The sequence below is a fragment of the Peromyscus californicus genome, unplaced genomic scaffold (assembly GCF_007827085.1).
Source record: "Peromyscus californicus insignis strain IS unplaced genomic scaffold, ASM782708v3 Scaffold_3__1_contigs__length_106647218, whole genome shotgun sequence".
Lineage (NCBI taxonomy): Eukaryota > Metazoa > Chordata > Mammalia > Rodentia > Cricetidae > Peromyscus > Peromyscus californicus.
This window is the reverse complement of record NW_026294551.1, coordinates 34,799,681-34,824,853: the sequence shown is the minus strand read 5'-3', so window position 1 is coordinate 34,824,853 and position 25,173 is coordinate 34,799,681. Positions and strand designations below refer to the sequence as shown.

Genomic DNA, 25,173 nt, shown 5'->3' with positions numbered 1-25,173 from the left:
AACCCAGGTCCTCTGGAAGAGCAGCCACTAACCACTAAGCCATTTCTCCAGCACCCTGGGCCAAAGTCTTCAAATGTTCAGTGGAAGGCAGTGTTTGGTTAGAAAGTAAGGACTCAGGTCACCTAGTTCTGGCCCCCACCACCGTTTTCACACCTCAAGGAAGTGGCTGGTGGCGGCTTCCTCGTCTGTGCCGTGCATCAACTCTCACCGTGGGTGTGGGTGAGCTTTATCCACACAGGACAAGCCAGCCTGTACCCCTTTATCACCCTAGAGTGCTCAGAATCCCCCTACCAGGCTAGGGACCGGTTCCCGCGGGGATGGAGAGCAGCGTGCGCAGCGCCACCAGCGCCGAGAAAGTCCGCGTCTCCGTTGCCAGGGAAACGGAGCACCGCGCTTTCCGGCGCAGTCGCGGCCCCGAAGCAGCTGTCATGGCGGAAGCGGTCTGGAGCACTGACACCGGCGAGGCCGTATATCGCTCCCGGGACCCCGTGCGCAACCTGCGCCTCCGGTAGTCACACCACCCCGGCTCCGGGGCCCCCCTAACTCTATGCTCTCAGACAGTTCCACCCTAAGCTTTCGGGAGTTCGGAGGCCCCCCACTTCCGCTTGCAATCCCAACTGCTTCCTCTGCCATCTCCGCACATCTCGCTACCGAGACCTTTTCCCCCTGAAAGCTTTCAAGCACACCTTCCAGACCTCACTCCTGCCCAAGACCCTTCAAGTTCTCGTTACTTTCAAACCCCTCAGGCCCCGTGTGTCCCCAACACTCCCTCGCACTGACTTCTCCGGCAGGCGCCCCTCCCCACCTCCTCCCGCGCTCTCTGCTTAGCATCTCCGCCTCTGTGGTTTTGTTTTTCCTGTCCTTGCTGTGTTTATCTCCTGGTCCTGCGTCTTTGACACGTGTATTCTGGGCTTCTCTTTTCTTGACAGAGTTCATCTGCAAAGAGTCACCCCAAGCAACTTCCTTCATTACCAGCCTGCTGCTCAGATGGGGAAGGACCTCATAGACTTGGCCACTTTTAGGCCTCCTCAAGTTGCTAGTGGGTGTTTTTGGTGATGATGATGCATCCCCTTGAGAACTGAGGAAAGGGTCCGTGGCAGTAGAGGTACAGAGGAGGAACAGAAAGGCTCAGAGAGGTTGAGTTTGTTGGCCCCGTGCCACATAGCTGGGGCACGTGGGAGCTTTTGAATCCTCATGATCTTTTTTACATTTTCATTTACTTCTGTGTGTGTGCATGTCCATGCCACAGTGTCAGAGTGAAGCTCAGAGGACACCCTTGGGGAGTCAGTTCAGTTACCTCCCTTCACCCCATGAGTCCTGGGGTTTGAAATCAGGTTAGCCATGGACCCCATGTGTGACTTGTGTGTATGGGGTGGGGTGGGGGACTTCTAAGAGAAATGTGTTCCAAACTCCAAGTGTATGTGTAAATACACTTAAAATAATTTTTAAAAAGGAGTTTTCAGGAAAATGTGATTTACCTTGCCTTGGAAGCCAAAAGATGGGACAGGGTCCTTGCGTTGTCCAATAATCTTTCATGCTTCTGCTCTTTCTCTTTCTACTCAGAAATATTCTTAGGCAAGAAGGGTAGACTGTGGATCACAAAGAAGACATCTTTTGAAAGACATGCAGAGCCAGGGCCGTATTAAATATGGTTCTTTAAAAAATCATTTGTTTGCTTCCCTGTCCTCTCCTGGTGCTTCCTCTCCCAAGTTAGTGTTCGTGGATGATTCTGTTGGTGGTTTCGGGATTTGAAAGAAAAACACTGGGCTCCTTATCTAGCAAATGCAGACGGGCTTGAGGAAGGCTGGCCTCCAGCTCTAACTAAATTTCAGTTCCTAATACTGGATTAGATAAAGTATTTCCTGAAAGGCAGGATTGTCTTTTATTTCAAATTAGAGTAGTGATTAAGCTGCCTCGGGTCCTAATCATGGCTTTTAGTATTAACCCAAGTAACTTCCATTCTTTGTCTAGACTGGGTGCTTAATGAATCACCGAACTCCAGTGGGGTTTGTGGTCAGTGTGAATAGGGACTTTGAAGCCAAGCCCGGTGGTGTGCACACGTCACGTCAGCGGTTCTCTGGCTGAGGCAGGAGGATCTGGAATGTGAGGCTAGACTGAGTTGCAGAGTGAAGCACCATCTCAAACAACAATAATGGATTTTTAAAACCAAAATGAAGTCAGAACAGGAACGCTGGTTATAATCAAGCACAGTGGGAGGCGTGTTGCTGGTCTGACTCGTTCTGTTGTTTGGAGGTGGACACCGCCCTGATGAGGAAGAGGAGGAAGAGGCTGTGATTGGGTGGCAGGAGAAGCTCTTCAGCCAGGTGAGCCTGTATTACCTGTCCTCGGTCTCCCTCCACCCGCTGGACTCCCACCTGACTGGTGACTCATGCCGGCGAACTGATTTCCAGAAGAGGCTGTGGAGGTTTATACTTTCCCTTGTTGTGTTTATTTGGATATTGTGATATAACGGCCGCCACTGCTCAGTCTAGCGTCTGGATAAGGCGTTCCCCGTCTCTGGGCTCTGTGGCATCTCTAGCAGCAGAGTTGAATGAGAACATCAGCTTGGTTCCTTTTAACTCCAACATTCTTAGATTCCCCTGCCCTTCATTATTTAAACAAGGGATGGTTGGTTATCAAACTGTGTCAACCAGCTCCGTAGCAGTGATTTGATCTGGTAACTATGGGAACCAAAGTCTGAGGTTGTCCCAGCTGATCTGTTTCTTTGTGGTGACCTCAGTTTGAAGTAGATCTGTACCAAAATGAATCTGCGTGTCAGAGTCCATTGGATCATCAGTACCGCCAAGAGATCCTGAAGCTGGAGAATTCGGGTGGCAGGAAAAACCGGAGGATCTTCACCTATACCGACTCTGATAGATACACCGACTTGGAAGAGGTATTGTTCCTTCTTCTCTGTCTCCCCTAGTTTTCTAGCCTCACTGGTACTGTGTGGTAAGTGGGAAGCCCAGGAAAGGGACAGAGGTGTTCTAGAAACTGCTGTGAGCTGCTGGCAGCCAGGCTGGAGTGGGCGGAGTCTGCGGGTGGTGTGGCTGTTACACTCTAAGGACTCCTGGGACAGGGGTCAAGGGGTCAGAGGGAGTGTGGGGGAGTAAGTCAGAATCTAGAACAATCTATTTAAAATTCAGTCAAAGCCCAATGGCGGTGGTGGCGCACGCCTTTAATCCCAGCACTTGTGAGGCAGAGAGACAGGAGGATCTCTGTGAGTTCAAGGCCAGTCTAGTCTACAGAGCAAGTTCTAGGACAGCCAGAGCTACACAAAGAAACCCTGTCTGAAAAATCAAATAATTAAATAAATAAAATTCAGCCAAAACTCAGGAGTTTACAGATGGGAAGAGGAATTTGCTTAGGCCGTGGGAAATGCCTGTGGTTTTGCGTGCACTGGTGTGCCCTTGTGGGCTTGTTTCACATTCTCCTCCATCATGATATATGTCTTCTTAGGAACATCGTAAATTCCTTGAAGGTAGAACTGTATTTTCTGATTCTTGTGTTTATGATCCTTTAGAGCTCTGCCGGGAGCAGGCGTTAGTGTGAGTCTTTTGAAAGATTTGGACTGCTTTCTTCAGGAGAGCTGTGAGCCGGCAGCATATAAATTCTAGACTGTTTTGGAAAAGCAAATGAAAAATACAGTTGGTTCTAGCTTGCCCAAATGAGAACTCTCTCAAAAACTGTAGTATCCTGTTTGGCATTTTTGACTGCCTAGCTGGCATCGACATTTACCAGGCACACTCACCCAACTTCTTGTTGGCATGTGTTCAGAGAACGTAGGCTGATGTCATGATTAGCATAAACAACTCATTTCTGGAATCCTATGAAAACCACATATAGTAGGAGTCTTCCTTGGATCGTGCCATCCCCGCTCCCCTCCCCGGCACGGGGAACTGTGAGGTTCCATCTGTTGGGTTTGCACCCTGGAGCAAGGGTCAGAAGGAAGGCTTCCTCTAGGTGTTTTTAACCCATGTAGCCCTGACCACTTGACATTCACAAGACAGCTCTCTTCCCCCAGTACTGTCAGAAAATAACCTCTGCGGCCAGCGAGACGCCATCGTTTCTGGTTGAGCGGATGGCCAACGTCAGGCGGCGCCGCCAGGACAGGCGAGGGATGTGAGTGCAAGCGGGGATCAGGGGGTCTCTGTGGTGTCTCACACTAATGTTCCTGTAATTTCTCCTGACTAATCCTTCCCATCCAGTGACAGACCCAGTTGGGTCGGGGGGATCCCTTATCATCTCCTTCAGGCTTTTTGTGGGGTGCCAGGGAAATGACCCTTTCCTGTGATCCCTCCCAGGGAGGGTAGCAAACTCAAGTCTCGCATCATCACCTGGGAGCCCTCAGAAGACTTCATCAGGAACAACCATGCCATTAACACACCTCTTCAGACCATGTACATTATGGCAGACCTGGGACCCTATGGGAAGTGAGTTACAATTCACCCTGCCAGCTCTGGCCCGCCCCCTTTTCTCCTGTTACTCACCAGCAGCGTCCTGTTACAGCCATCTGGGACCTTTGGGACGGAGGGTCTCTTTCTCTTTTGTTGTTCTCAGAAGAAAGTATGTCACCATGAAGGTTCTTACTGTGTCCCCTATCCTGTCCCTGAAGTGGCTGACGACCTTTCTCCCCTTCCCTGGTGACCCTGAACCTTGATGACGGTTTCCTGATCCCCAGGCTTGGCTATAAGACGTATGAGCATGTCCTCTGCATTCTGAAGGTGGACAGCAATGGCGTGATCACGGTGAAGCCCGACTTCACTGGCATCAAAGGACCCTACAGGTAGGAAGGAGGAAACAGTGTGCCGCGACTTCCCTGCCCACCCTCTGGCCCCTAGACCCTCTGGCAGATTCTAGAATCTTCTCCTAAACTTTTAGTTCCCAGGCACTGGCTCGTGCTCTGTTCTGGGTTATAGGCCTTTAGGAAACTTCCAGGAAATGTGCAGCAAAAGGAATCCCTTTAGCTGCGCAGTTAAGTGAGAAGGACTCGTGCTTTGCAGAGTCTAGGGACTGGCTAGAACAGGGGAGGTGAGCTCAGCCAGGCCAGGTCCAGTTTCCTCGTCTGTCCGAGAGGACGGCACTGTAGAGACCAAACTCCCCCAGCCTGTCCCTTTTCAAGGTGAGGACGGAGTGCTGTGTGGTTTCCCTTGTCTGTGAGGTAGCGTGGGTCCAGAATCTATGGATCTAGTCTGTCGCCTTTTCTGCTTCGCCACCGTCTCCCTCCAGATCATCCTTCCGGCCGTGGTCTTCATCATATTCCTCAAGTGAGCCCTGTCCCGGCAGTGCTGACTCCCCGGGCCGGGCCTGGAAGGCCACGCTTCTCGCCTACAGAACTGATGCTTCTTGTGGCTTTGACCTTACAGAATCGAGACTGAAGGAGAGAAGCAGGAACATGCTTCTGCTTGGAAGTACACAATCGACAACGTGTCCTCCCTCGCCCAGCCGGAGGAGGAGGAGCGGGAGCGGCGTGTGTTCAAGGACGTAAGCGCTAGTTTACATGGAGCCATGGCTGGGTGGCTGCTGAGGAGGAGGGAGGGCAACCCACCACCATGCAGAGAACACAGCTGACAGAGCAGAAGACTTCGACCATGCCAGTGCCACACCAGGAGCGTAATTCAGTGCCACGCACTGAGTGTTGACTGTGTTCTGGGCCAGGCCTTTCACAAGCCTTTCACTTAGCTCTCACAACCCTGGGAGGTGGGCATTATGACCACTTTATAAACAAGGACCCTGGAGGTAAGGACCCGAGTAACAGAGCTTGTAACCTTGAGAGCCAGGTTCATTCCCAGACTGGCCAACTTCAGAGCCTCTGTGTATCACTTTATTTTAGTTATTTCTTAGCAGAGATGTGTGTGTGTTGAGTCTGTCTCACTCTAGCTCAGACTAACCAGGAAGTCCCTATGTAGCCCAGGCTGGCCTTGAGTTGGCAGCAACCCTCTTGCCTCAGCCTCAACAATGTCGGGGTGGCAGGCACAAACCACCACACTAGCCTATACATCGCTTTAAATGTCAGTATCTGGGAGGCTTGCCCTGCCCAATTTTCTCCCGTCCAGAACCAAACCCTGGTCTGGTGTGGGCTGCATTTTGAGGACTGGTTCACTTTGTTTCCTCAGCTTTATGGCCGCCACAAGGAGTACCTCAGCAGCCTCGTGGGCACAGACTTTGAGATGGTGGGTAGCTCAGCTTCCTGCAGCGCTGTGAGCTTTTAAGCAGTGTTTGACTGTGGAGGCACTACAGTACCTCTCTTAAAAGGCTTCAAGATGCACTCTGCAGTGTGGAAAGGAAGTCAAAGAAGCGTTTTGTGACTCTGTATTTTGATGTGAACCCTTGCATGCAGAACGGGATCTGAAGGGAACACACATGCTGTGTGGGCCTCTCTCCTGGAACAGGCTGGGTGGGTGGTGGTAAGTGGGTATTAGGCAGTGGGGAGAATATATCAAGCATTTGACTTGTTCTCCATGTTTAGGTGGCTTTTGGTTTTTATCAGTGGTAATGCATTCACGTATTAATTTACAATTCGTTTTTTAAAAAACAATATAAAGATAAAAAAGTGTCCTCCTCATCCTTTGTGTGGACATTGTTCCAGAACAACTAAGATAGGGGAAGAGATGCCATTTCTGCTGACCAAGTGTTTTGGATCTTAGAAAATGAAACCAAGGATAGTATGTGGAGTGAGTAGAAAATTTCTTAATAAAGAAAAATGAAAATAAAAAAAAAGAAAAGAAAAGAAAAGAAAATGAAACCAAAACAGTTTAAGTCAGTCACTCTGGAGTCCTGTCTGGGTTTTCCCCTCTCACCAGGGATTCCATTTCTAGACCTGCAATCAAGGCTAGAACTACTCACTGGCTTCACTCTATCTGTCTCTAGAAAGTAACTCATATTTTTTTTATATTACATAGGCAACATGTGAAAAAAGTTAAGACAGATAACACAAACAATTAAAAAAGAAAACTTGGGGGCTGGAGAGATGGCTCAGAGGTTAAGAGCACTGGCTGCTCTTCCAGAGGTCCTGAGTTCAATTCCCCAGCAACCACATGGTGGCTCATGGCCATCTGTAATGAGATCTGGTGCCCTCTTCTGGTGTGCAGGGATACGTGGAGGCAGAACACTGTATACATAATAAATAAATATAGGGAAGGAAGGAAGGAAGGGAGGGAGGGAAGGAGGGAGGGAGGGAGGGAGGGAACCTGGTGGCCTGAAAAGTCCTCCTGTCACCCTCCCTACCATCTAAGTGATGTACTGTTACTCCGTGAGTCTTGGAACTAGGAACGGGCTCTGGGGAGAAGTGTCAGAGCAGAAGCACGCGCGTAGTGTGGCCAAGGTTGGGTCGCCAGTGTGAGGTCTTCTGCAGATGTGGGGACAGGCCTGGAGGGGCAGCTTGAGCCCCTCTGGTCCCGACACCTTCCCATTCCTCTCTGCCGTAGACCGCCCCGGGTGCCCTCCGGCTCTTCGTAAATGGAGAGGTAGGTAAGTGTCTTGTCTCGGAGCCAGGCAAGAGTCTGATGGAACTGTGAGTACCTACTCACCTCTGCTTAGTCTGGGCTGAACGTGTGAAACTGAGTGATGAGTCTTTTCTAGAAACTGAGAATTCTGGAAGACTTTATTTGCAGAACATGTGGGCCCTTCACGACTAGACAGTGAGAAGGATAGTGAGAGAGCAAGCTAAACTGATAACCTGTTTTCTCTCTTCAGTTTCAGCCCAAGGCTATGAGTATGACAACCTCTACATCCACTTCTTCGTGGAGCTGCCAGAGACTAGTAAGCGGCTGTTCTAGCATTTCTTCTTTTATGTCTCTTCTCACAGTTAGTTCTAGGGGCATTCCGTCCACTCCCGCTGAAACTGCTCAAGGTCATAGGTCACCTCCTCCACACTGCCAGTTCTAAAGTGGCTCTGCTCTTTCACTCTCTGGCCTCTCTGACACGGCTCACTTTTCATCATGAAGCGTCTGCCTTGGCTTCTGGAGTGTAGCCCCTCCTTCTCACCAAGAGCTCGTCAGGCTCTCTGGTGGATTCCTCTTCATCTGCTCATCCTAAACTGAGCACGTCCCAGGCTACTCTCTACCTCCGGTCTTCCTGGGCAGTTCCATCCATCCATAGCTCAAATGCCATCTGTGTCTGTTGCCCTGTCCATTGGCACACTAGAGTGTTCGCTCCAGGAGAGACAACCCTGGTCACTCACATATCCTCAAACGTATCAGCATAGAGCGGACTCAGTCAGTGGGAAACGAACAGCACACCGTGTGAATGAGTGAGTGAATGAATGAATGTATTAAAGAACTTTGTCCTCTCTCAGTGACTTCCTGGCCTCTCTAGTGAGCTTATTGTGTCTGGTCTTTGGCTTTCAGATTGGTCAAGCCCATCCTTCCCTCAGTTCTCAGGAGTAACCCAGACCTGTGCCACCAAATCCGTGGGAATGGTATGGAGGATGAGAGGGCGTATCTGGAAGGGGATGGCAGCTCCAGGTGGCGTTGAAGCTTCCTCAGGCCAACCCGCTGTGTAGTCTGTGGAGGAGCATAGTTGAGGATGTTTCTGTGTGGGCTCTGCGGGGCTGCCTAGGCCAGGGTCACTCTTGATCTCTTAAGAGGATGACAGCAGCTTGTATTTAGCTGTCCCTTTGCCTGTTGGCTTCCTACCAGGCTGACAGTTTTTCTTTCCCCTGTGTGAAGGTGACCTTGTCATTGGACACACAGAGAACCAATTCCAAGTGAGAGCTTGTCCACTCTGTGACGCCGAGCTGAAAACGACACTCTTCTTTTTCAGGACAAGGTGGCCTATTTCTCCTACCCATTCACATTCGAAGCCTTCTTTCTCCACAAGGATGAATCGGCTGGTGAGTCCCTGTGGTCCTCAGCCTCACTTCTCCTCTCCCAGGGCCTCCCTTAGCAAAGGTCCCCGTGACCTGAGTGCCACCTTGCCTCCTTTCCAGATGCCCTCCCGGAGTGGCCCGTGCTCTACTGTAAGGTCCTATCACTGGACTTCTGGCAGAGGTATCGTGTGGAAGGCTATGGGGCTGTGGTGCTGCCTGCCACCCCAGGTAACCTCTTGTCCCTGCCCTTCCCAATGCCCTCGGCCCTAGCAACAGGACAAGCACTTCCAGAAGACTCCTGTGTGTTCCTGATCAGAGTAGAGATGATTAGGACTCGGGCTCTGACTTGAAAGGTTGCTTGTAGCTTTGCAGATTTTCCCCGCCGCCCCTGGAGACACTGGGAAGCTGGGACTGACCTCCTGAAGCCTAGCAGCCTGACAGGTTGTCCTGTGTCCCGATCCTCCAGTTAGACCACAGCCTTAATAGAGAAGCCGCACGCCGTGGGCTCTCAGCCTGTGTTCCTTTGGAAGAAGAAGTACAGGCCTGTTGTGTTCCAGGCAGCGTACTAATCTCATCTAAGTGTCCCAGCCCCTGGGAGGTGTATGTTGTCCTTGCTTCTACATTTTACTAGTTCAAAAGAGAAGGAGGCTCTGGGAGGTTGACAAGCTTGTCTTAAGAACACAGTGATCCCTGGAATAGCTGAGATTAGTTCTGTCTTCCAGACAGGCACAGTCACCCACCATGATAACCTTCACATAGGTCAGGTCCTCACCAACCCAGGTCGTTGCTGGGAAGTCAGCCATGGAACCTGGCCGGTTTCCCCTCTTGCTTGCACAGGCTCACACACCCTGACCATCTCCACGTGGAGGCCCATGGAGCTGGGCCTTGTGGCAGAGCTAAGGAGGTTCTTCATTGGCGGCTCCCTGGAGCTGGAGGACCCCTCCTACGTGAGGATACCGGGAACCTTCAAGGTGACTTATCTCTGGAGAGACTTCAGGCTGAGTGTTTCTGTTCCTGTGGTGTCTGGACGGAGGCCCCTCCCCTGATTGTGCATTGCGCTCCTGTTGTCTAGCCCCTTCCTTCCTGTGCCTTATGCTGCAGGTCCTGCCCATATTTACAGGTTCAAATATCTACACTAGGAGGGCCTTGGGGAGTAGTGTATTTAGAGATTCCCTGACCCCCATTAGATAACTGGCCTCTTCTGCCACTGAAGGCCTTGGTAATCAGATGCAAGGTGGGCTTGCAAGAAGCCTCTAAACCTGCTCGGTCTCAAACGAGGGTAGAATGTTCCCAGAGTTACAAGAGGGGTCTGTCAGACCCTTGTGGTGCTGGGGTCTGACAGAATGAAGTGTCCTCCATAATGCTACACGTCCCAAGACTAGGAATACAAATGGCGGCATAGCCTCTGGTCTGGAGTGTGCACAGACTGATCCTGTCTCGGCTGTGTGCCCAGGGGGAGCGTCTGAGCCGCTTTGGATTCCGCACTGAGACCACGGGTTCTGTCACCTTCCGCTTGCACTGCCTGCAGCAGTCCAGGTGAGGGACCCTGCCCCGCCCCCCCCCCCCCCCCCCCCCCCAGCTCCCTGTCCTGGAGGGTTGGAGTGCAGCCTTGACTACAGGTTGGGCCTCCCTGCAGGGCTTTCATGGAATCGAGCTCCCTCCGGAAACAGATGCGGAGCGTGTTGGACCGCCTGGAAGGGTTCAGCCAGCAGAGTTCCACGCACAGTGTGCTAGGTGGGCCCCTCATTCCCCCAACTGGACGCCCAAGGCCACTGTCTTCTCCACACCATAGTAGCTGACTAGGTGGCAATGTTTCCCTCCCTTACAGAAGCCTTCCGTCGAGCCCGGCGCCGCATGCAGGAGGCCCGGGAGAGCCTCCCCCAGGACCTTGTGAGCCCCTCAGCAACACTGGCCTAGCTCTCTGCCGCCCTGGCCTATGGAACAAGAGACAAGGTGAAGGATGTCTGTCCAGTGCCCTCTCACTTCATCTTGCTTTTTAGAGACCACATTGGTCTACCAAACTGGATGTTCTAGAAATTTCCAGCTGGCTCCTCTGCGTAGCCTTCACAGGACTTTCTTTCTTCCCTGTGGAAGTAAAGCCAGACACTCTGGGGCCCCATGTGACCCCCTCTTCATGTTTTGGCTACCAAACATGAGCATCATAACAAGGCAGACTGTGTAGTCGAGACTTGTGTGGGGGTGAGCCCAGCATTAGCCAGTCCTCAACAGTGTCTTTTCTGGTTTATCCCGTAGTCTCAGTGGCAGAAGGCTGTCGCTGTAGGAAACTCCTGTTTCACAGCCCTGAAAAATGGAGTTTGGCGGCCAGAAGTAGTGGTACACGCCTTTAATCCCAGTCCTTGGGAGGCAGAGGCTAGTGGATCTCTGTGAGTTCAAGGCCAGCCTGGGCTATATAGTGAGTTTCAGGACAGTCAGGGTGGCATAGTGAGACCCTGTCTCAAAAAAACAAACAACAACAAGATGGAGTTTGGCATCATCCAAGGAGGAAGATGCGTGAGAGAGCTCAGTCTCTCCCTTCTTCCAAGGAAAGTGGAGGCCAAGAGGCCTCACTCAGCTTCCTGACTGCACCTCCGTTTCCCTCTCTCAGGCAGCTCCATCCTACAGTGTAGGGCTGGCCGAGTTTAGGACACGGCCTAGGGTAGTTCTCTGCCCTTCCTGCTACCTGGGTAGGGGCTTTTATTGTGTCTGTTTGTTTTTCATATAAAAAGTATTTATATTGACTGATCTGTGGACTGTCACTCTTTCTACTCTGAGGCCCAAACTCCTCTGCCTTTCTCTCCTTCACAGAAGAGAGCATGTGGTGAGCCCCAGGCTGCATCTCAGTAGGCCCCCATCTTCGATGGTATGTGGGACAAAGCTTTAACCAAGGCCACACTCTCCCCAGCCCAACACAGAGACAGCAGGCCCTGCCCTCAGCATTCTTTTATTGCTAGAAGTAGGGAATACGGCCCTTCCTGCAGGCCCAGAGGAAGGTTGTGGCATGGCTAAGAGCCGGGACCATGTGGTCTTCCAGTCATGCTGTGGGACAGGGGCAGAAGAAATACTGGAAACATTCCCACAGTCTCTTGCTAGAACCTCAAAGCCTCATGGCTTGACTCATAGGCTCTTATACCTGTTGCTGATTAATAACCTACTATCTAAGAGGTTGCTACTCTCAACCAGCGAAGCCAGCTCTGAGCTATAGCCTGCAAAAGCTCCAGCAGGAAATGGTTTTGGAGAAGAAAGCAGCATCATGATCTCCCCCTTACTCTCTCTCCAAGATGTCAGGGCTTGGCATAATCCTGTGGGAATAACAGAAATAAGTGACTGGAGGTTTGTTGGCTATCCAGACAAAGAGCTATTTTAGAACATTAGTAGCAAAACTGAGGACAGTTAAATACTTCTAATTGTCCCTGTCCCCCCTACAAAGTCCTAGACCCCAGAACTGACTATCAGCCCAGAAGCTAGCATTCTTGGAAACCATTAGGAAAGAGTACGATGTTCCTAGTGACAAGTTTTATTGTCTCGGCTTAGCGGATAGGATGTCTTATATCAGGGAGAGATGCAAGGGCCTGACCCATTCCAGATCTCCCTTACCCTCTGAAGCCTCATTTGCCGCGCCAGGCTGACAGGTTCAACTTGGGAATATGTCTACAGCTCACAAAACCCCTTGGGTAGATGTTAGCCCTGAAGATGTTCTTCGAAACAGTGGTGATCCCAGTGTTGTCGCATATAATCCGAGATAAAGAAATCTGACTCAGGGCTTTGCGCTGTCTTTTGGTGAAAACTCCCCACTTCTGCCACCAGAACCTGTAGGTCAAGAGATGCGTGAGAAAGCTGGGGAGTCGCTGTGCAGTGAGCACCGCGCACATGCCTGGCACGTTCTGTTTCGTTCCTTTCACACAGTTCTGCCACTTTGCGCCCGGTGAACTGCCCAGAAGTAAGGCGATAGCAATCTAGGTAGCCAGGGAAGGATTTGAACCCAAGCATACGCCACATCCAAATAAGGAGTCGGGTCCAGATTTAGTTCTTTGCCCATGCCTTCCTGGATCTGCTAACCCAGAACAGTGAACTGGCTAGTCTCGGTTCTGGCCTTAGGAGGCTCCAGCTCAGGCTGGGTCAGCCTTGCCTCCTTCTTTTTCTCAGACCTACTTTCCATGGGGAAGCCCCCTGGTCTCAGGTCCTATGACCTTGGGAGAAATGAAGCTTTTTTAAATTTTTTAATGATTTACTTTTATTTTATGTGCATTGGTGTTCTGCCTGCATGTCTGTGTAAGGGTGTCGGATCCTCTGAAACTGGAACTACAGACAGTTGTGAGCTACCCTGTGGGTGCTGGGAATAGAGCCAGGGTCCTCTGGAAGAGCAGCCAGTGCTCTTAACCACTGAGCCATCTCTCCAGCCCTGAGAAATGAAGCTTTCAAAGGTACTTTCTCCCATGTTCAGTCACACAGTGCTGTGTCTTTCTCCTCTCCCTCGGGTGCTGGGGGTCACTTACCTGTCTCCATCTCTGGCTTTTCTGAACTGGTTCTCAAAAAGACAAGCCAGGAGAGGCCCTACTCGGGCCCCGGGCAGAAGAGGCTCTGCAATGGCCCCCATCCAGATATCAATGTTGTTGGGTGTCCCGTACAGACTCAGGAACTTCCTTGCCAAAGCCTGATTCTTTAGCACCCGGCTGAGCTGGGCCAAGTTTTGGGGCTGGGAAAGCCCGCAGAAGCGCCGCCAGGCGTTGTACCCTGCAGGAAAGCCGGGAAGCAGCTCTGTTAGTTTCCTGTTAGCTTCTGCTGCTCCCCACAAATCCTCCAGAGTATATTCTGGGGTCACTACCGAATGGACCGGAAGAGCTCTGCAGGTCAGCGCCAGATCACCGCCCTCTCTAGCTGCGGGGCGCCCCCTGCCGGAAGACTGGCCACTCAAACTGCCACACTGTAACTTTCTATTCCCCACCAACAGCTGTCCCCTGCAGGCCATTTCAGACATTTTACCCTGACACTGGCTTTTGCAGTCTCCTCTAGTCCCTTCCCCAGTCACAACACATCTGGAACTGTACTGCCTGCTTTGAACTCCGCTGGAGGTCATTGGAACTAGGAAATAAAATCAACGGAAGAGTCTGCTCTCTTTGCTCCTGTGCTGGTTCCTGGGCCCTCACCAGACAGCCGCAGGAGGTCTTAATCTTATTCTGTCTGCTCCCCATCTCTCAGGCTCCTTGGCTTTCACCCCTCAGGTCAAAGGGCCCTGCAATTTCTTTGGCCCTAGAATTTTATAACCTTCTTCTCCAAGTGACCAGTGCGGTGGGGAAGGGACAGGTCACCCACGTCCTTTAAGTCTGTTGCTTTGCTCGGGAAGTTCTTCCCTCCTCCCTTCACCTCCTAATCCACTGACCTAATCCTGAGCTGAACCTAAAGCTGGAGCCCCTAGAGCAGATGGGGACGACCCAGGGAGTTAGCAAGCAAGGGGCTGTGGAGGGCATCAACATGGGCCTTGCCTGCTCCGCACTACTGCTCATCTCGTTCCTGTCAGAAGGGAGGAACCCCCAAACAGCCCTGTGTGAGGTGCCCCCATCACCTGGAAGCCCATGGTCCCGGCTGCGCTGCATGTTCAGAGCCGCCAGGTCCAGCCCGATCCTTCTCACTTGCCGAAACAGCTTGTCCCGGAGTTCATCTACCACCATGGAATCTTGCCGGTTTAGCTTAGCTGGGGTGGCCATGAGACCTCGGAGAATAGGGTCAATGCCACCTGGTCGCGGGGAATGAGGGAGGTGCTGATTTGACCAACCTCTCAGAAGCTCCCACGGTCATCCCATGATGCCAAGCATGCAAGGGGAGTCCTTACAGGTCCACGATATACCACTCTGATGTCAGTTTGCACCCCCCCCCTTAGAAATGCCCCCCTTACCAGGCCTGGTGATATGGATGATATAGATATGATGGTAATCTTAGCTATTCAGAAGGCTAAGGCAGGAGAGTCACAAGTTCAAGGCCAGCCTCGGCTACTTTTAATAAAGCCCTTATATAAAAAAAGTAAAAGGGGCAGGGATATAGTTTAATGGTAGAGCACTTTCCTAGCATGCACAAGACTCTGGGTTTAATTCTCAGTGAGTAAGAGAGGAGGTTGGGGGGAGTCCTCCCTTAGATGTGAGAGACCCATTGATGACTGCCTGCTTTCTGCTGTCCTGGGGAGGCGTTGCAGAGGCCCATTCAGCATTCAGCAGCCCACCTGAGGAAGGGGTGTTTGGACCCTCACCCCCTTTGCCTTTGGGAAACCCAATCACCTTCGTATACGATACGCCAGCTGGCAAAGAACGCAGAGCTAAGTGGAACATGGGAGTTGTATTTTGGGGCCCGATACTGGCTGTCCAGGCGGAACATGAAGGGCTGCAGCATAGTGTGGCCAAAGCGGAAGGCCAGGGTGAAAACGTTGGCCACACGGGGGTCCACGTTGGAGCAATACCCTCTGTAGGGACCCAGGGTTCTTCTGATGCGGGCCTTGCCCAGAACCAGAGGAAGAAAGTCTCGGTAGGTGATGATCTGGAAGACATGATGTGGAAAGAGTGTTGTCTGAGCAACCCACAGCCCCGCCTTTCCTCCGCACTGACTCCTGCTTTTCAAAGGGCTTCTCGGGTACAGCAGTGACTATTGCCATTGTGTGGAGTATGGCAACACTAACCTCCCATTGGAGGATGAGATACTGGAACCCAAAGAGAATACCGCAGACGGGGTTACTGTTAATGGCAGAACCAGGGACAGAGATGCGCCCCGAGTAACCAGACCCAGCAGCCTTGAGGTACAGCCTCCAAGCCATGTTCAGGAAGGTTGGGAGCCACCCCCTGAGATTCGTGCTGGCCTCTGGGCTCCCTACCTGGACCATGGCACCCACGATCTTCCGGGCCTCGTTGTACAGTTTATCTCCGCTCCAGTGGGGATTCAGGCGCCTCAGCTCAGTGGCCAGTCGGTTGTGTTCTCTCACAAAGAGGGTGTGCAAGGCTGCCAGTTTGGGGGTTTCACTTGACCGGGTGTCACCTTGAAAACGCCAAGTTCAGGGTCATCAGAGAGGCTTTCGGCAAGGGCAAACAGACCTGGGACCCAGAGACGAGGCGAGGCGAACTCTGTGCAGCTGAGTTTCCTTTTCAGCTGTACCATGAGGCGCCTTACTGACCAGCACCATCCTCCCCAAGACAGAGCACAGTGGGCTCCTGGGTCCCTAAGTGGCTGGACCAGGTTAGGACTAAGGGAGATACACAGAGCAGGTGCTGGTCTCCTTGCCTGGTGATTCTCTTCTGCAAAAAGACCAGATGCACAGCCCTGACCACACATGGTGGGAGACGACCCTGGGAACCTTGACCTTGGGACTATATGCCACCTGTCTGCATCTGTTTCTCCACTAAGGGCTCTACCTGCTTCCACATTTGAATTTTGTCATGCTGCCCTTCCCAGGAAACGGGGGGGGGGGCAGGCACATTGGGCAGGGCTCATTTTTGTACCCAGACCTTCCCCATAGGCAGGGCAGGACAACAAGTTCAGCCACCCGCTGGCTTCTCACCCAGCCCTCCCGCAGAAGATCTGAGCTCCTGGAGACCTCTGATGAAGGTACACGCTGCTCCCCCAGAATACATAGTTGTACAGTCCTTACAGAATGAGTTTTAGTTAAACAGTGGGGCAGAGCGTACAGAGGTCTGGGAGATACACTTTGTCCCAATACAGGCTCTGCCCTCAGAACACTACTCTCTTGGACACAGGCATCTTCCCTGGGTCTCAGCCTCCCATCTTTAAGTTGGGGACAATACTTCCTGCCTTTTGGGGCTGCTGTGAGGTTCAGGGACGGCCCAACTGGACATCTTAAATACCCAGAAGTGATTACTGGCATTACCATAAATCATTCAGGAAGGCAGGGGTAAGGACTATGAACAGAATGCAAACTATACATCTGGAGGAAGGTACCAGATAAATGAATGACTTTGTAGCAAGAAGGGAAGCACAGGATAAGAAAACCACCTAAAGAATTAAAAACTGAGGTACAGGTAACAGTTACTGTCAGGTAACTGAAGAGATGGTCCCTTTCTGTCGCAGGGGGAAGGAGTCAGCCTCTTCCTTCTCTTAGGTCCCAGTAGCATGACTAAAAGCAATGGGCAGACACTGAATCAAAATAAAAGGGACACTTCCTACAGTTGACTGGTGTGCCTGCCATTCAGGTAGTGAGCTGCTCATCACCGGAGACACCAAAGACCACACTCAGGGGATAGGCAAAGGGACCCATTCCCACTCAGCTGCTTTCCCAATGACTGCACAGATCTGCACCTATGATGTGTCCCCATACTGAGGATCCCCTGAACTCCCAAACAGTGTTTCCTCACCACACCCCACCATGCCCCTCCATCCTTAGGAAGACTCTAACTCCCCTGCAGACTGACCTGCCAGGAAGCAGGGGATGCGCACAGAGCGGTTGGTGAGGAGACAAGGGTCTTCATGTAGGTTGTTGAAGGGCATTAGGGCTCGGCCATTGTCCTGGAAACGCTGGTTGGTGGCCAGCAGTCCCCAGTAGTTGGTCCGATTGCGGAGCCTCAGGGCAAGGGAGACCTCGCTGCCGTACACCATGCTGGCATCCACAAAGGATGTAAGTGCATTGATCTGGTTGCGGACTTTGTTCTTGTTTTGGGGGCATGCAGGTGCAGAACGGAAGAAAGGGATGCAGTCACGCTGGTTCTTGATGCGGGGGTCATTGGGCGGGATCTAGAGTGAAGAGCACTCTGTGACTCTGGGACTTCTCTATATCAGGCTCACTAGTCTGGGGTATCCCCCATTCATTTTTGACATTGCTCAAAACTTCCCTAGTTCAGGAAGTCCTCCAGGACTCACCCAGACTCAAACCTGGGGCTTTGTGCCTGCTAGGCAAATGCTCTGCTCCTGAGATGAACCCCCCACCCTGGATGAAACTTTTGAAATGATGAAGAGCTTCATCTACCTGGAGGAGAGAGTGAGCCTCTGAGAGACAAGTGTTACACGTGCAATGCTCAAGGGAGGAAGCATCTGTTGCGCTTGCTATGCAAGCCAAATGTTAACGTTGTGCTATGAAGATCTAGAAGGCTCCACTGAGGGGGTGTCCCAATAACCAAGGCTGGAGGAAAGCGGTTTGCTGACACATAGACCCTCTGAGTGCCTCCCTACCTACTGCAAGCAAGCAAACTTGTAGGTGTGTGTGTGTGTGTGTGTGTGTGTGAGAGAGAGAGACAGAGAGACAGAGAGACAGAGAGACAGAGACAGAGAGAGACAGAGAGACAGAGACAGAGAGACAGAGGCCAAGAGAGAGGGAGGGAGAGTGTGTTTGTGTGTGTGTGTGTGTGTGTGTGTGTGTGTGAGAGAGAGAGAGAGAGAGAGAGAGAGAGAGAGAGAGAGAGAGAGAGAGAGAGAGTGTCCCCCTTCCTAGAAGAGATTCTGCTCCCTGAATTCTCTGTTTTCTTACCTAGTGCCCTACACTATCCTTGCCTCCCAGCCTGGAGGAGGACCCTGCTCATAGCCCAACCCCAGGATTTGCAAGAACTGTAGGGCCCATAGGCCTCCTCTGCTGGAGTCAGACTCATGGGTCAAGGCCTGTCTCTGATATGTCTCCTCCATGAAACTCCAGTAGAGCCCAGCCATCCCCAAGCCCTCCAATTCACGCAGCCAGGGGCATCTGTGTTTCTTGGTGTCTGGATGGGGCTTATTTCTCCCAGATTCCCTCATATCCATCTTTCTGAGACCTAGAAGGTTGACTGAGGGTACCTTGATGGGGAAGCAAGGAGGCAGCTGGGCACAGGTCTTCTCACAGTCCACACCCACAGTGAAGGCCACTCTGGCTGGAGACTCTGGGGAGAAGTCCAAATCATGGTCGATGAACTGGCCCCACTGCATGAACATGAGGGACCGGCCCCGATCTGAGGTCAGCTTCCTGCTGGGGAAGCGCACGATCTGATTGGAGACAGCTCGGACCTGGTGGAGAAGTAAGCAGGGTCAGCCTGAGTCTGGGCTCATGATCTGGGCCAGGTGCTGGGACCAATCCAGGACTCTGGGAGTGCCAGTCTCCTGCCAGAGCTGACAGTTTTCCATCCACCCCTTCCTCTCTTGGTCTTAGAGATGCAACCCCCTCTGGTGGTGGTTGTCATTCCCAGAAGGACAGTCTAGCACTTGGCCTGAGGCTTCTGGTGATGCATGCCTATAATCCCAGGATTTGTGAGGCTGAGGCAGGATTGTTAGTTGAGTGAGTTACATGCCAATCTGAGCTACACAGAAAGATCCTGTCTCAACAGATGAGAGGGAGCTGGTCCAGACCGCAGGCCAGCCTCACCTTGCCCTCGCAGAAAGATGAGGTCGGTGTGTAGACAGATAGGTTAGAGAACTGATGGTCTTCAGATACAAGACTAAAGTGGCAGATAATAAATAGAGAGCTCGATAGACAGATGAATCAACTGACGAAAATTTAATATATTAATATTAAGACAGGTAGGAAATTGTTATATTAATGTAACAATAGAAAGTTGACAAATGTAAAATTGCAGGTCATAGATTCACAGATGCATAGAACTTTATATTTAGGAAGATACTTTGACCTGAACATGGAGTCTCCCACCTATAACCCCAGCCCTAGGAAGCGGAGGTACGGGCATTGCCGTGAGTTTGAGACCGCCCTGGGTTACATCCTAAATTCAGGCCAGAACAGACTATAGCGTAAGACCTTGTCTCAAAAAGTAAAACAAAGGCACTGGGAGATGACTTAATGGGTAAGAATGCTTGCTATGATCTGACTTCAAATTCCAGAACCTACATAGAAGCCAAGCATGGCTACATGGGCCTGTAGCCCATACATTGAGGGCCAAGGCAGGTCAATCCCAGTAGCTCACTGGCCAATCATCTTACATGTAACAGAAAGCTTCAGGCTGGGTAGGAGACCTTGCCCCCCCCCATATATATATATATATATATATATATATATATATATATATATATATATATATATATAGAGAGAGAGAGAGAGAGAGAGAGAGAGAGAGAGACAGACAGACAGACAGACAGACAGACAGACAGATATAGATATATAAAATGGTGGGATCAATAAAGGAAGGCACCCAATGTTTTTCTCTGGCCTCCCCATGCCTGTACACACCTGTACACACAGAGACATACGCATCACTCACACACACACACACACACACACACACACACACACACACACACACACACACACACACAGAAAGAGAGAGAGAGAGAGAGATGCTTTGACATCTGTTCAATCATGTGAACAACAAAACAACTCCACTCCATAGTAGGCAGCACAGGTACCATAGATTGTGGTCTATACAGCTGTTTATGCCAAGGACTTCATTTCCATCCACACAAGCTTAGATTTTTCTATTTTTCAGGTGAAGAAACTGAGACTCAGGAAGTAAGTGGGGTTCGCTCCCCAAAGTCACTCAGCAGGTCAATGGGACAGCCCAGACCCGAGCTCCACATGCCTGATGAGTCAGAGCTGCATTTCCCCCTCTGCATTGGCAAGAGAAGCATTTTCCAGACCCCCCACTCCAACTCACCAGAGGGAGGAAGAAGCCATTGCGCCTCTTGCTGGGGGTCCAGCCGAAGGGGAGTGACCTGTGATCTTCATACTCAGCGGGCAGCCAGCGGGCCAGGGCTTGGTTGGAGGCTCCCAGCCAGGGCCTCTTCCTGTGGTAGTGAAGGGGTAGGTGTCAGCGGGGTGCAGGGCCTGAGAGGGAGTGGGGAGCAAAGGCAGGCCCCCCGACACCCACTTGTTGTTACATCTCCCCGTGATGGTGCGGTACTTGTTGTTGCACTTCTCGACCTGGTCCTGGAGAGCACAGCCACTGGCCTGGGACAGCAGGCGCAACTGTGGTTCTGTGAGCACCTCTGGGGAGGAGGGGGGCAGGGGTCAGAGTCCAGAGTCCTAGTTCTTTTCTGGGCTGGTCAGGTCCATCCCTTGGTCATCTCTAACATCGCCTAGACTTTCCAGGCCACCTCCCACATCTGGCTTTCTTCTTCTACTCCCAGGCTAGGGCAGACCTTGGGGACTCCATGGAAACACAGTACCAGTGACATTGAAGGGACTGGATCCCTGTGCCTGAAGCTTCTCTTCTAGAAGCCCCAAGGCCACGTGCATATAGTCAGCAGCCTGAACAACTCGTTTGGTGGCTGCTACTGGCTGCTTGAAGTAGGCCAGGAGGTCCATGGGGCTGGCCGAGCCGCTGCGAAGGCGCTGCTTGATGCTGTCTCGGGGAGGAGGAGGAAGAGGAGGCTGGAGGAAGGCGCAGGCTACCAGCAGAGCCTCAGCCCAGCAGGGGTTCAGGTTGGGGAAGATGACTTTGCCAAGAGCCCATCCTCCCTCACCGAGCCTCCCAGGCTGGGATAGCCCCAGTCCCAAGCCCACCTCTTCTGTGTCCAGTTATAGGCGGCATCCACCATCAACTTAGCCTCTGCTATGCAGCCTCGAAGGACTGCATCCTCCACTTGCCTGGGGGAAGCTGGTCAAAGGCGTGGATGGGGACTCAGTGTTCAAGGGAGCCACAGACTCCCCAGATCTAAGTGCTTTCCCTTCCACACCAATCTTCTGCCTTGGTGTCCAAGGCGCTCTTACCTGGGGCAGTGCCCTCAGAAGGCTGGGTAAGGATGAATGTGGCTAGGCCCCCTACCAGGGCGAGCAGCAGCTGCATCACGCAAGCAGAATCCCTGCTTCAGCTGAGCAGGCAAACGCTACCACAGACTCCTCAGTGAGTCTCCCGCTCCTTTCTCCCCTAGAGGACCAGAGACGGTTTTTTTTTTTTCTGCTCACTCTTCTCTGGAAGGAGCGAGGAGACTTTATATACCATCCTGGGGTAGAGGGGGCAGGCCTTCAGAAGCCCAGCCCCTGAGGCAGAGCTCCGGAACCTCGCTCTGGTTGTCAGGGGAGCTGTGTGATTGACACTCTCCACCTGCTTTATTCCTCACCAGCATGGGGACACCGTCTGTCCCTCTTAGTTCCCCTCAGCACCTACCCCCTTGTTCCACACCCACCTCTACTCTTGGGTCCATGGATGCACTTCTCCCACAATCCAAGCAGCGCTGGGGTTGTCAATGGCGCCCAGTGAATAATGGATGGCCAAGGTCCCGACAAGAACATAGGGCTCGGCCCCATCACTAATTGCGGCCTGGGGAAGTCACTCCTCATTTCCACATCCCTAAAACAGGAGTTGGGAGGATGTTTGGAAAGGCTCCTTTCTTCCCTCATCAGGGCAGAAATGGGATCTGGACTTCCTGTCATATCCCCCATACTCAGCACAAGGCTTCATCCAGTAGGTGTTCGTTAAATATTTGTAGAGTGAGTGAATGGTCAATGATTCAGTTCTCTCCCGCCCCGCTTACCTCTCTAGTGCTATCAGCTCTCTCCAAGCTGCCAGAGAAGGATCTCTGCCAGAGGTGTCCCAGGAAAAACTCATAGGGAGTGAGCCTCTGGTAGCATCCTGCACAGAGCTCAAGCAAGGCCCGCTGTGGCTCTGGGAGATCCCTGATCTTTCCTCCATGCACAGCAATGGTGGGTTTAGTGTGTGCTACTGTGGGCTTGACTAACACGGCTTGCTGCACTAGGCCAGACGGAGCTGGGTCTCAATCTGGCTCCCCCACTGGCAGGGAGATCTTGGGTGGGCTCCCATTCCCTCGTCTTGGGTGCAAAACTCAACTCAGCCCTTCGGCCCCAGCCCCTTCACACCTCCAAGCCTTTCCTCCTGACAGGCCCTTCTCTGGAGGAGCCTGGTGACCCCATCCCCATGTGCCTGGACAGCTAATGGTCATCTCTGGACGAGGCTCGAAAGCAACTACCACTGTGCCCACAACCAGCCTATCCTGGTCTCTTCAGGAGGCCACGTCCATCCCCTCGTCAGTGCAGACCCTGTACCTTCTAGACCTTTCGAGACTCTTCCCAGGCTCTTCAACCCCTGCCCCCCACCAGCCTGCACAGTGCCTCAACTGTTGCTCCTGAAACAGTCACTTCGCTTTGGCAATCCCTTTCACAAGCTCCAGTTAACGGGGCCTCCCCGATCTTATCTCCCGCCTTCAACAGAGGCCTCAACCTGTGTGCCCAGGGATAAAATGTTACAGGGAAGGATGAAGGTCTACTAGGTGCCCTGTTGACATGGACCTCAGTTTCCAAGCTTGCGAGCCAGAGCAGTGATCCCAAGAGACTTTGAACTATAATGTGCACAGCTTCCCTTCCCTTCCCCTCAGGATGCCCCATGCTGGAAGGAACTGAGCGTGCCAGGTTGCCACACTGGTCTGCTTTACCCCACAGGAGCCGCTGGGTCTTCAGCAGCAGGCAGTTGGGCGAGAGTGGCCATAGCCATGGGTGGCAGTGGTGGGCTTGGGGGATGGGCTAGGGACAGAGCCCTGAGCTCTAGACCCAGCCCTAGCTGCTACATTGGTGATATTTGGATATCTTAAGGATTTGAGCTTATTGACTGCTTAGTTTAATGATGAGGTAATAGATAAGCAGGGACCCCCTCCCCCAAAGGGACCTTACAAGTTTGACCAAGTCCTGGAGGCATTGCTAAAGCTGGTCCTGGGGTCTGGATTGGCAGGTAAAAGTTCACACAGGAAACTGAAGGGGAAGCGTGGCCTGTCATGTGGCTGTCCTAACCCCTGGAGCTAAGTGCTCCCTTCAGCTTAAATTCAGCCACCCTCCCATGGGAGCCTGTTCCTAGGCCCCAGCCTCGATAACCTTCTATTTATAATCCCACCCTTTGACTACTTTCAACCCCACCCCACCCATCTTTTTTTACCCAGCTCTCTCCAGGAGGCCATATTTGATTCCTTCCAAGTCAAGCTGGGGCCTAAATCCCTCATTCAGCACCAAGAAGCCCACTGAGAGCAGCTCAAAGAAGCACCCAAAAACTACTGGTATAATCCCACTGTCCTGTAGGCAAGGTGCCGCCCAAAGGTGATCTTCTCCTGAAGTGGGGGTTTTCCATAGCTGCCTGGGGGAGCTGTTAGGGAACACACATGACATGCTACCACAGTGTCTAGTACAGCAGTGCATTGAAGAAGCCTTTGAAAGGACCAAGCAGATGCCATAACAGGCTGTTCAGTCTTCTCTCAGAGATCAGGCCTCAATTTCAGTTTCCTGAGACTTAAGCAAGCAGATTCTGGGAGGGTCATAAACAAAAGACATAGTCCTTGCAGTAGCTCCCTTTCTGCATGTACTCTGACTGCTCAAGGTTCAGCCAATTGTTTACTGTCTGGGACCCCTCACCAACTGAGAGCGACATGCATGGGGCAATGTGAACATGTGAGGCCAGCCAGCCTCCATGGTAGCTCATGGACAGAGCCTGGGCCACTGAGTCAGCCCCAACAGTCAGTATGTGCTAGGCCAGCCAGTCCCCATGGCAGCTCAAGGACAAAGTCTGGGACTTGTCCAGGCCTGCCCCAAAATGATAACTGTAACCCCCAACCAGTAAATTCAAAGGTTACACACTCTCACCCAATCATATGATGCTAAGGCTTGTACCACCCTTTAAAAACTCCTCACCCTGAGAGCTCAGGGCCATCCTCCTCCACCTGCTGTGTTGAGTGTTGAACACAGACCAAGCCTGGGTTTGCTTGTTATCAATAAAACCTGTGTGTTTTGCATCGGACATCAGCTCTGTGGTGGTCTTGTTCGTGGGGTCTCTCGACGCGGCCACAACACCTTGCTGCCTTTATTAAATTCTCACCCACTGCCCCTCAGGCAGCCATTGACTTCAGCCCGGTGGGAGGTTGAAGAACGCAAAAGCTCCTCAGATTCTTCAGGGCTGGATCTCTAAAAGGCCTCCAAAGTGAGGGTGTCGGCCCCTCGTTCTCTGGACTGGGGCACTCAAACCTACCGGATGGGACAGTGATGAAGGGGGCCCTCAATGAGATTCTCCAGCCTAGGTACCCACTGGGGCCTTCACTAAGACACAGGTCTGACAGACAGACAGGGTCTTCACGTGCTCATGGCAATCTGCTCTGACCTTGACTTTTGTCTGCAGTCAAAATAATCAGAAGGGACCAAAAGAGGGTAGGACCAGAGGGGAGTGTAGGCAATGGCCGTGAGTCCCCATGCCTTCCCCCATGGGCCTTTTCTCATGGGATCTCGCTGGGTTTTTTTTATTTTCCTTGTGGTCAAGTTTTGTCCAATGGCAACTAAGTATATCAGACACTAAGACCTCCTTCAGTATCCTTCTCTACCCATTAAAATAATTCAAGTGATGCTCATTAAATAAAATGAATTATAATGGCCAGAAATGTGTGGAAGTTTTCTTTCATTGATCTTTGTGTATACAATCATGCCAGTAAAACATATATGTGTGTACACATACACATATACATATATATACCTATATATA

General features: G+C 51.9%; 2 protein-coding genes across 4 annotated transcripts; one reads left to right on the top strand and one right to left on the bottom strand.

The window, feature by feature from the left end:
• The first annotated feature begins 374 nt into the window (after window positions 1–374).
• Mks1 (MKS transition zone complex subunit 1) lies at window positions 375–11,547 on the top strand. Of its 3 annotated transcripts, XM_052757487.1 has the most exons (18): window positions 375–508; window positions 930–1,039; window positions 2,254–2,324; window positions 2,741–2,896; window positions 4,025–4,122; window positions 4,305–4,433; window positions 4,682–4,786; window positions 5,367–5,484; window positions 6,117–6,173; window positions 7,428–7,470; window positions 7,696–7,761; window positions 8,349–8,419; window positions 8,764–8,833; window positions 8,930–9,037; window positions 9,647–9,780; window positions 10,263–10,345; window positions 10,446–10,543; window positions 10,638–11,547. In XM_052757487.1, the coding sequence occupies exons 1-18, from the start codon at window positions 429–431 to the stop codon at window positions 10,724–10,726; spliced, it is 1,686 nt and encodes a 561-aa protein (XP_052613447.1). In that variant the 5' UTR covers window positions 375–428; the 3' UTR covers window positions 10,727–11,547. The 3 variants fall into 3 exon arrangements, 2 of the variants coding, with proteins under 2 accessions (XP_052613447.1, XP_052613449.1); XR_008222347.1 differs by lacking the exons at window positions 10,263–10,345; window positions 10,446–10,543; window positions 10,638–11,547 and having other exon boundaries at window positions 8,930–9,409; window positions 9,647–9,761; XM_052757489.1 differs by lacking the exons at window positions 9,647–9,780; window positions 10,263–10,345; window positions 10,638–11,547.
• Window positions 11,548–11,734: 187 nt separating this feature from the next.
• Epx (eosinophil peroxidase) lies at window positions 11,735–21,492 on the bottom strand. Its single transcript, XM_052757486.1, has 13 exons — window positions 21,417–21,492; window positions 21,210–21,303; window positions 20,873–21,048; window positions 20,575–20,692; window positions 20,362–20,491; window positions 18,560–18,766; window positions 17,212–17,530; window positions 15,663–15,823; window positions 15,076–15,331; window positions 14,370–14,540; window positions 13,303–13,540; window positions 12,404–12,616; window positions 11,735–12,108 (listed from the first exon to the last, which is right to left on the bottom strand). The coding sequence occupies exons 1-12, from the start codon at window positions 21,490–21,492 to the stop codon at window positions 12,415–12,417; spliced, it is 2,148 nt and encodes a 715-aa protein (XP_052613446.1). The 3' UTR covers window positions 11,735–12,108; window positions 12,404–12,414.
• Window positions 21,493–25,173: the final 3,681 nt, after the last annotated feature.

Bases quoted from the DNA above. Each gene is read 5' to 3' on its own strand.
- Epx (XM_052757486.1), bottom strand. From the start codon at position 21,492: ATGCAGCTGCTGCTCGCCCTGGTAGGGGGCCTAGCCACATTCATCCTT. The intron at 21,049-21,209 runs GTGGGCTTGGGA...TCCCCGAGACAG, and splicing joins TATAACTGGACACAGAAGAG to CATCAAGCAGCGCCTTCGCA. The intron at 20,492-20,574 runs GTGGGTGTCGGG...TCACTACCACAG, and splicing joins ACGGGGAGATGTAACAACAA to GAAGAGGCCCTGGCTGGGAG.
- Mks1 (XM_052757487.1), top strand. From the start codon at position 429: ATGGCGGAAGCGGTCTGGAGCACTGACACCGGCGAGGCCGTATATCGC. The intron at 2,897-4,024 runs GTATTGTTCCTT...CTCTTCCCCCAG, and splicing joins GATACACCGACTTGGAAGAG to TACTGTCAGAAAATAACCTC. The intron at 7,762-8,348 runs GTAAGCGGCTGT...TTTGGCTTTCAG, and splicing joins CGTGGAGCTGCCAGAGACTA to ATTGGTCAAGCCCATCCTTC.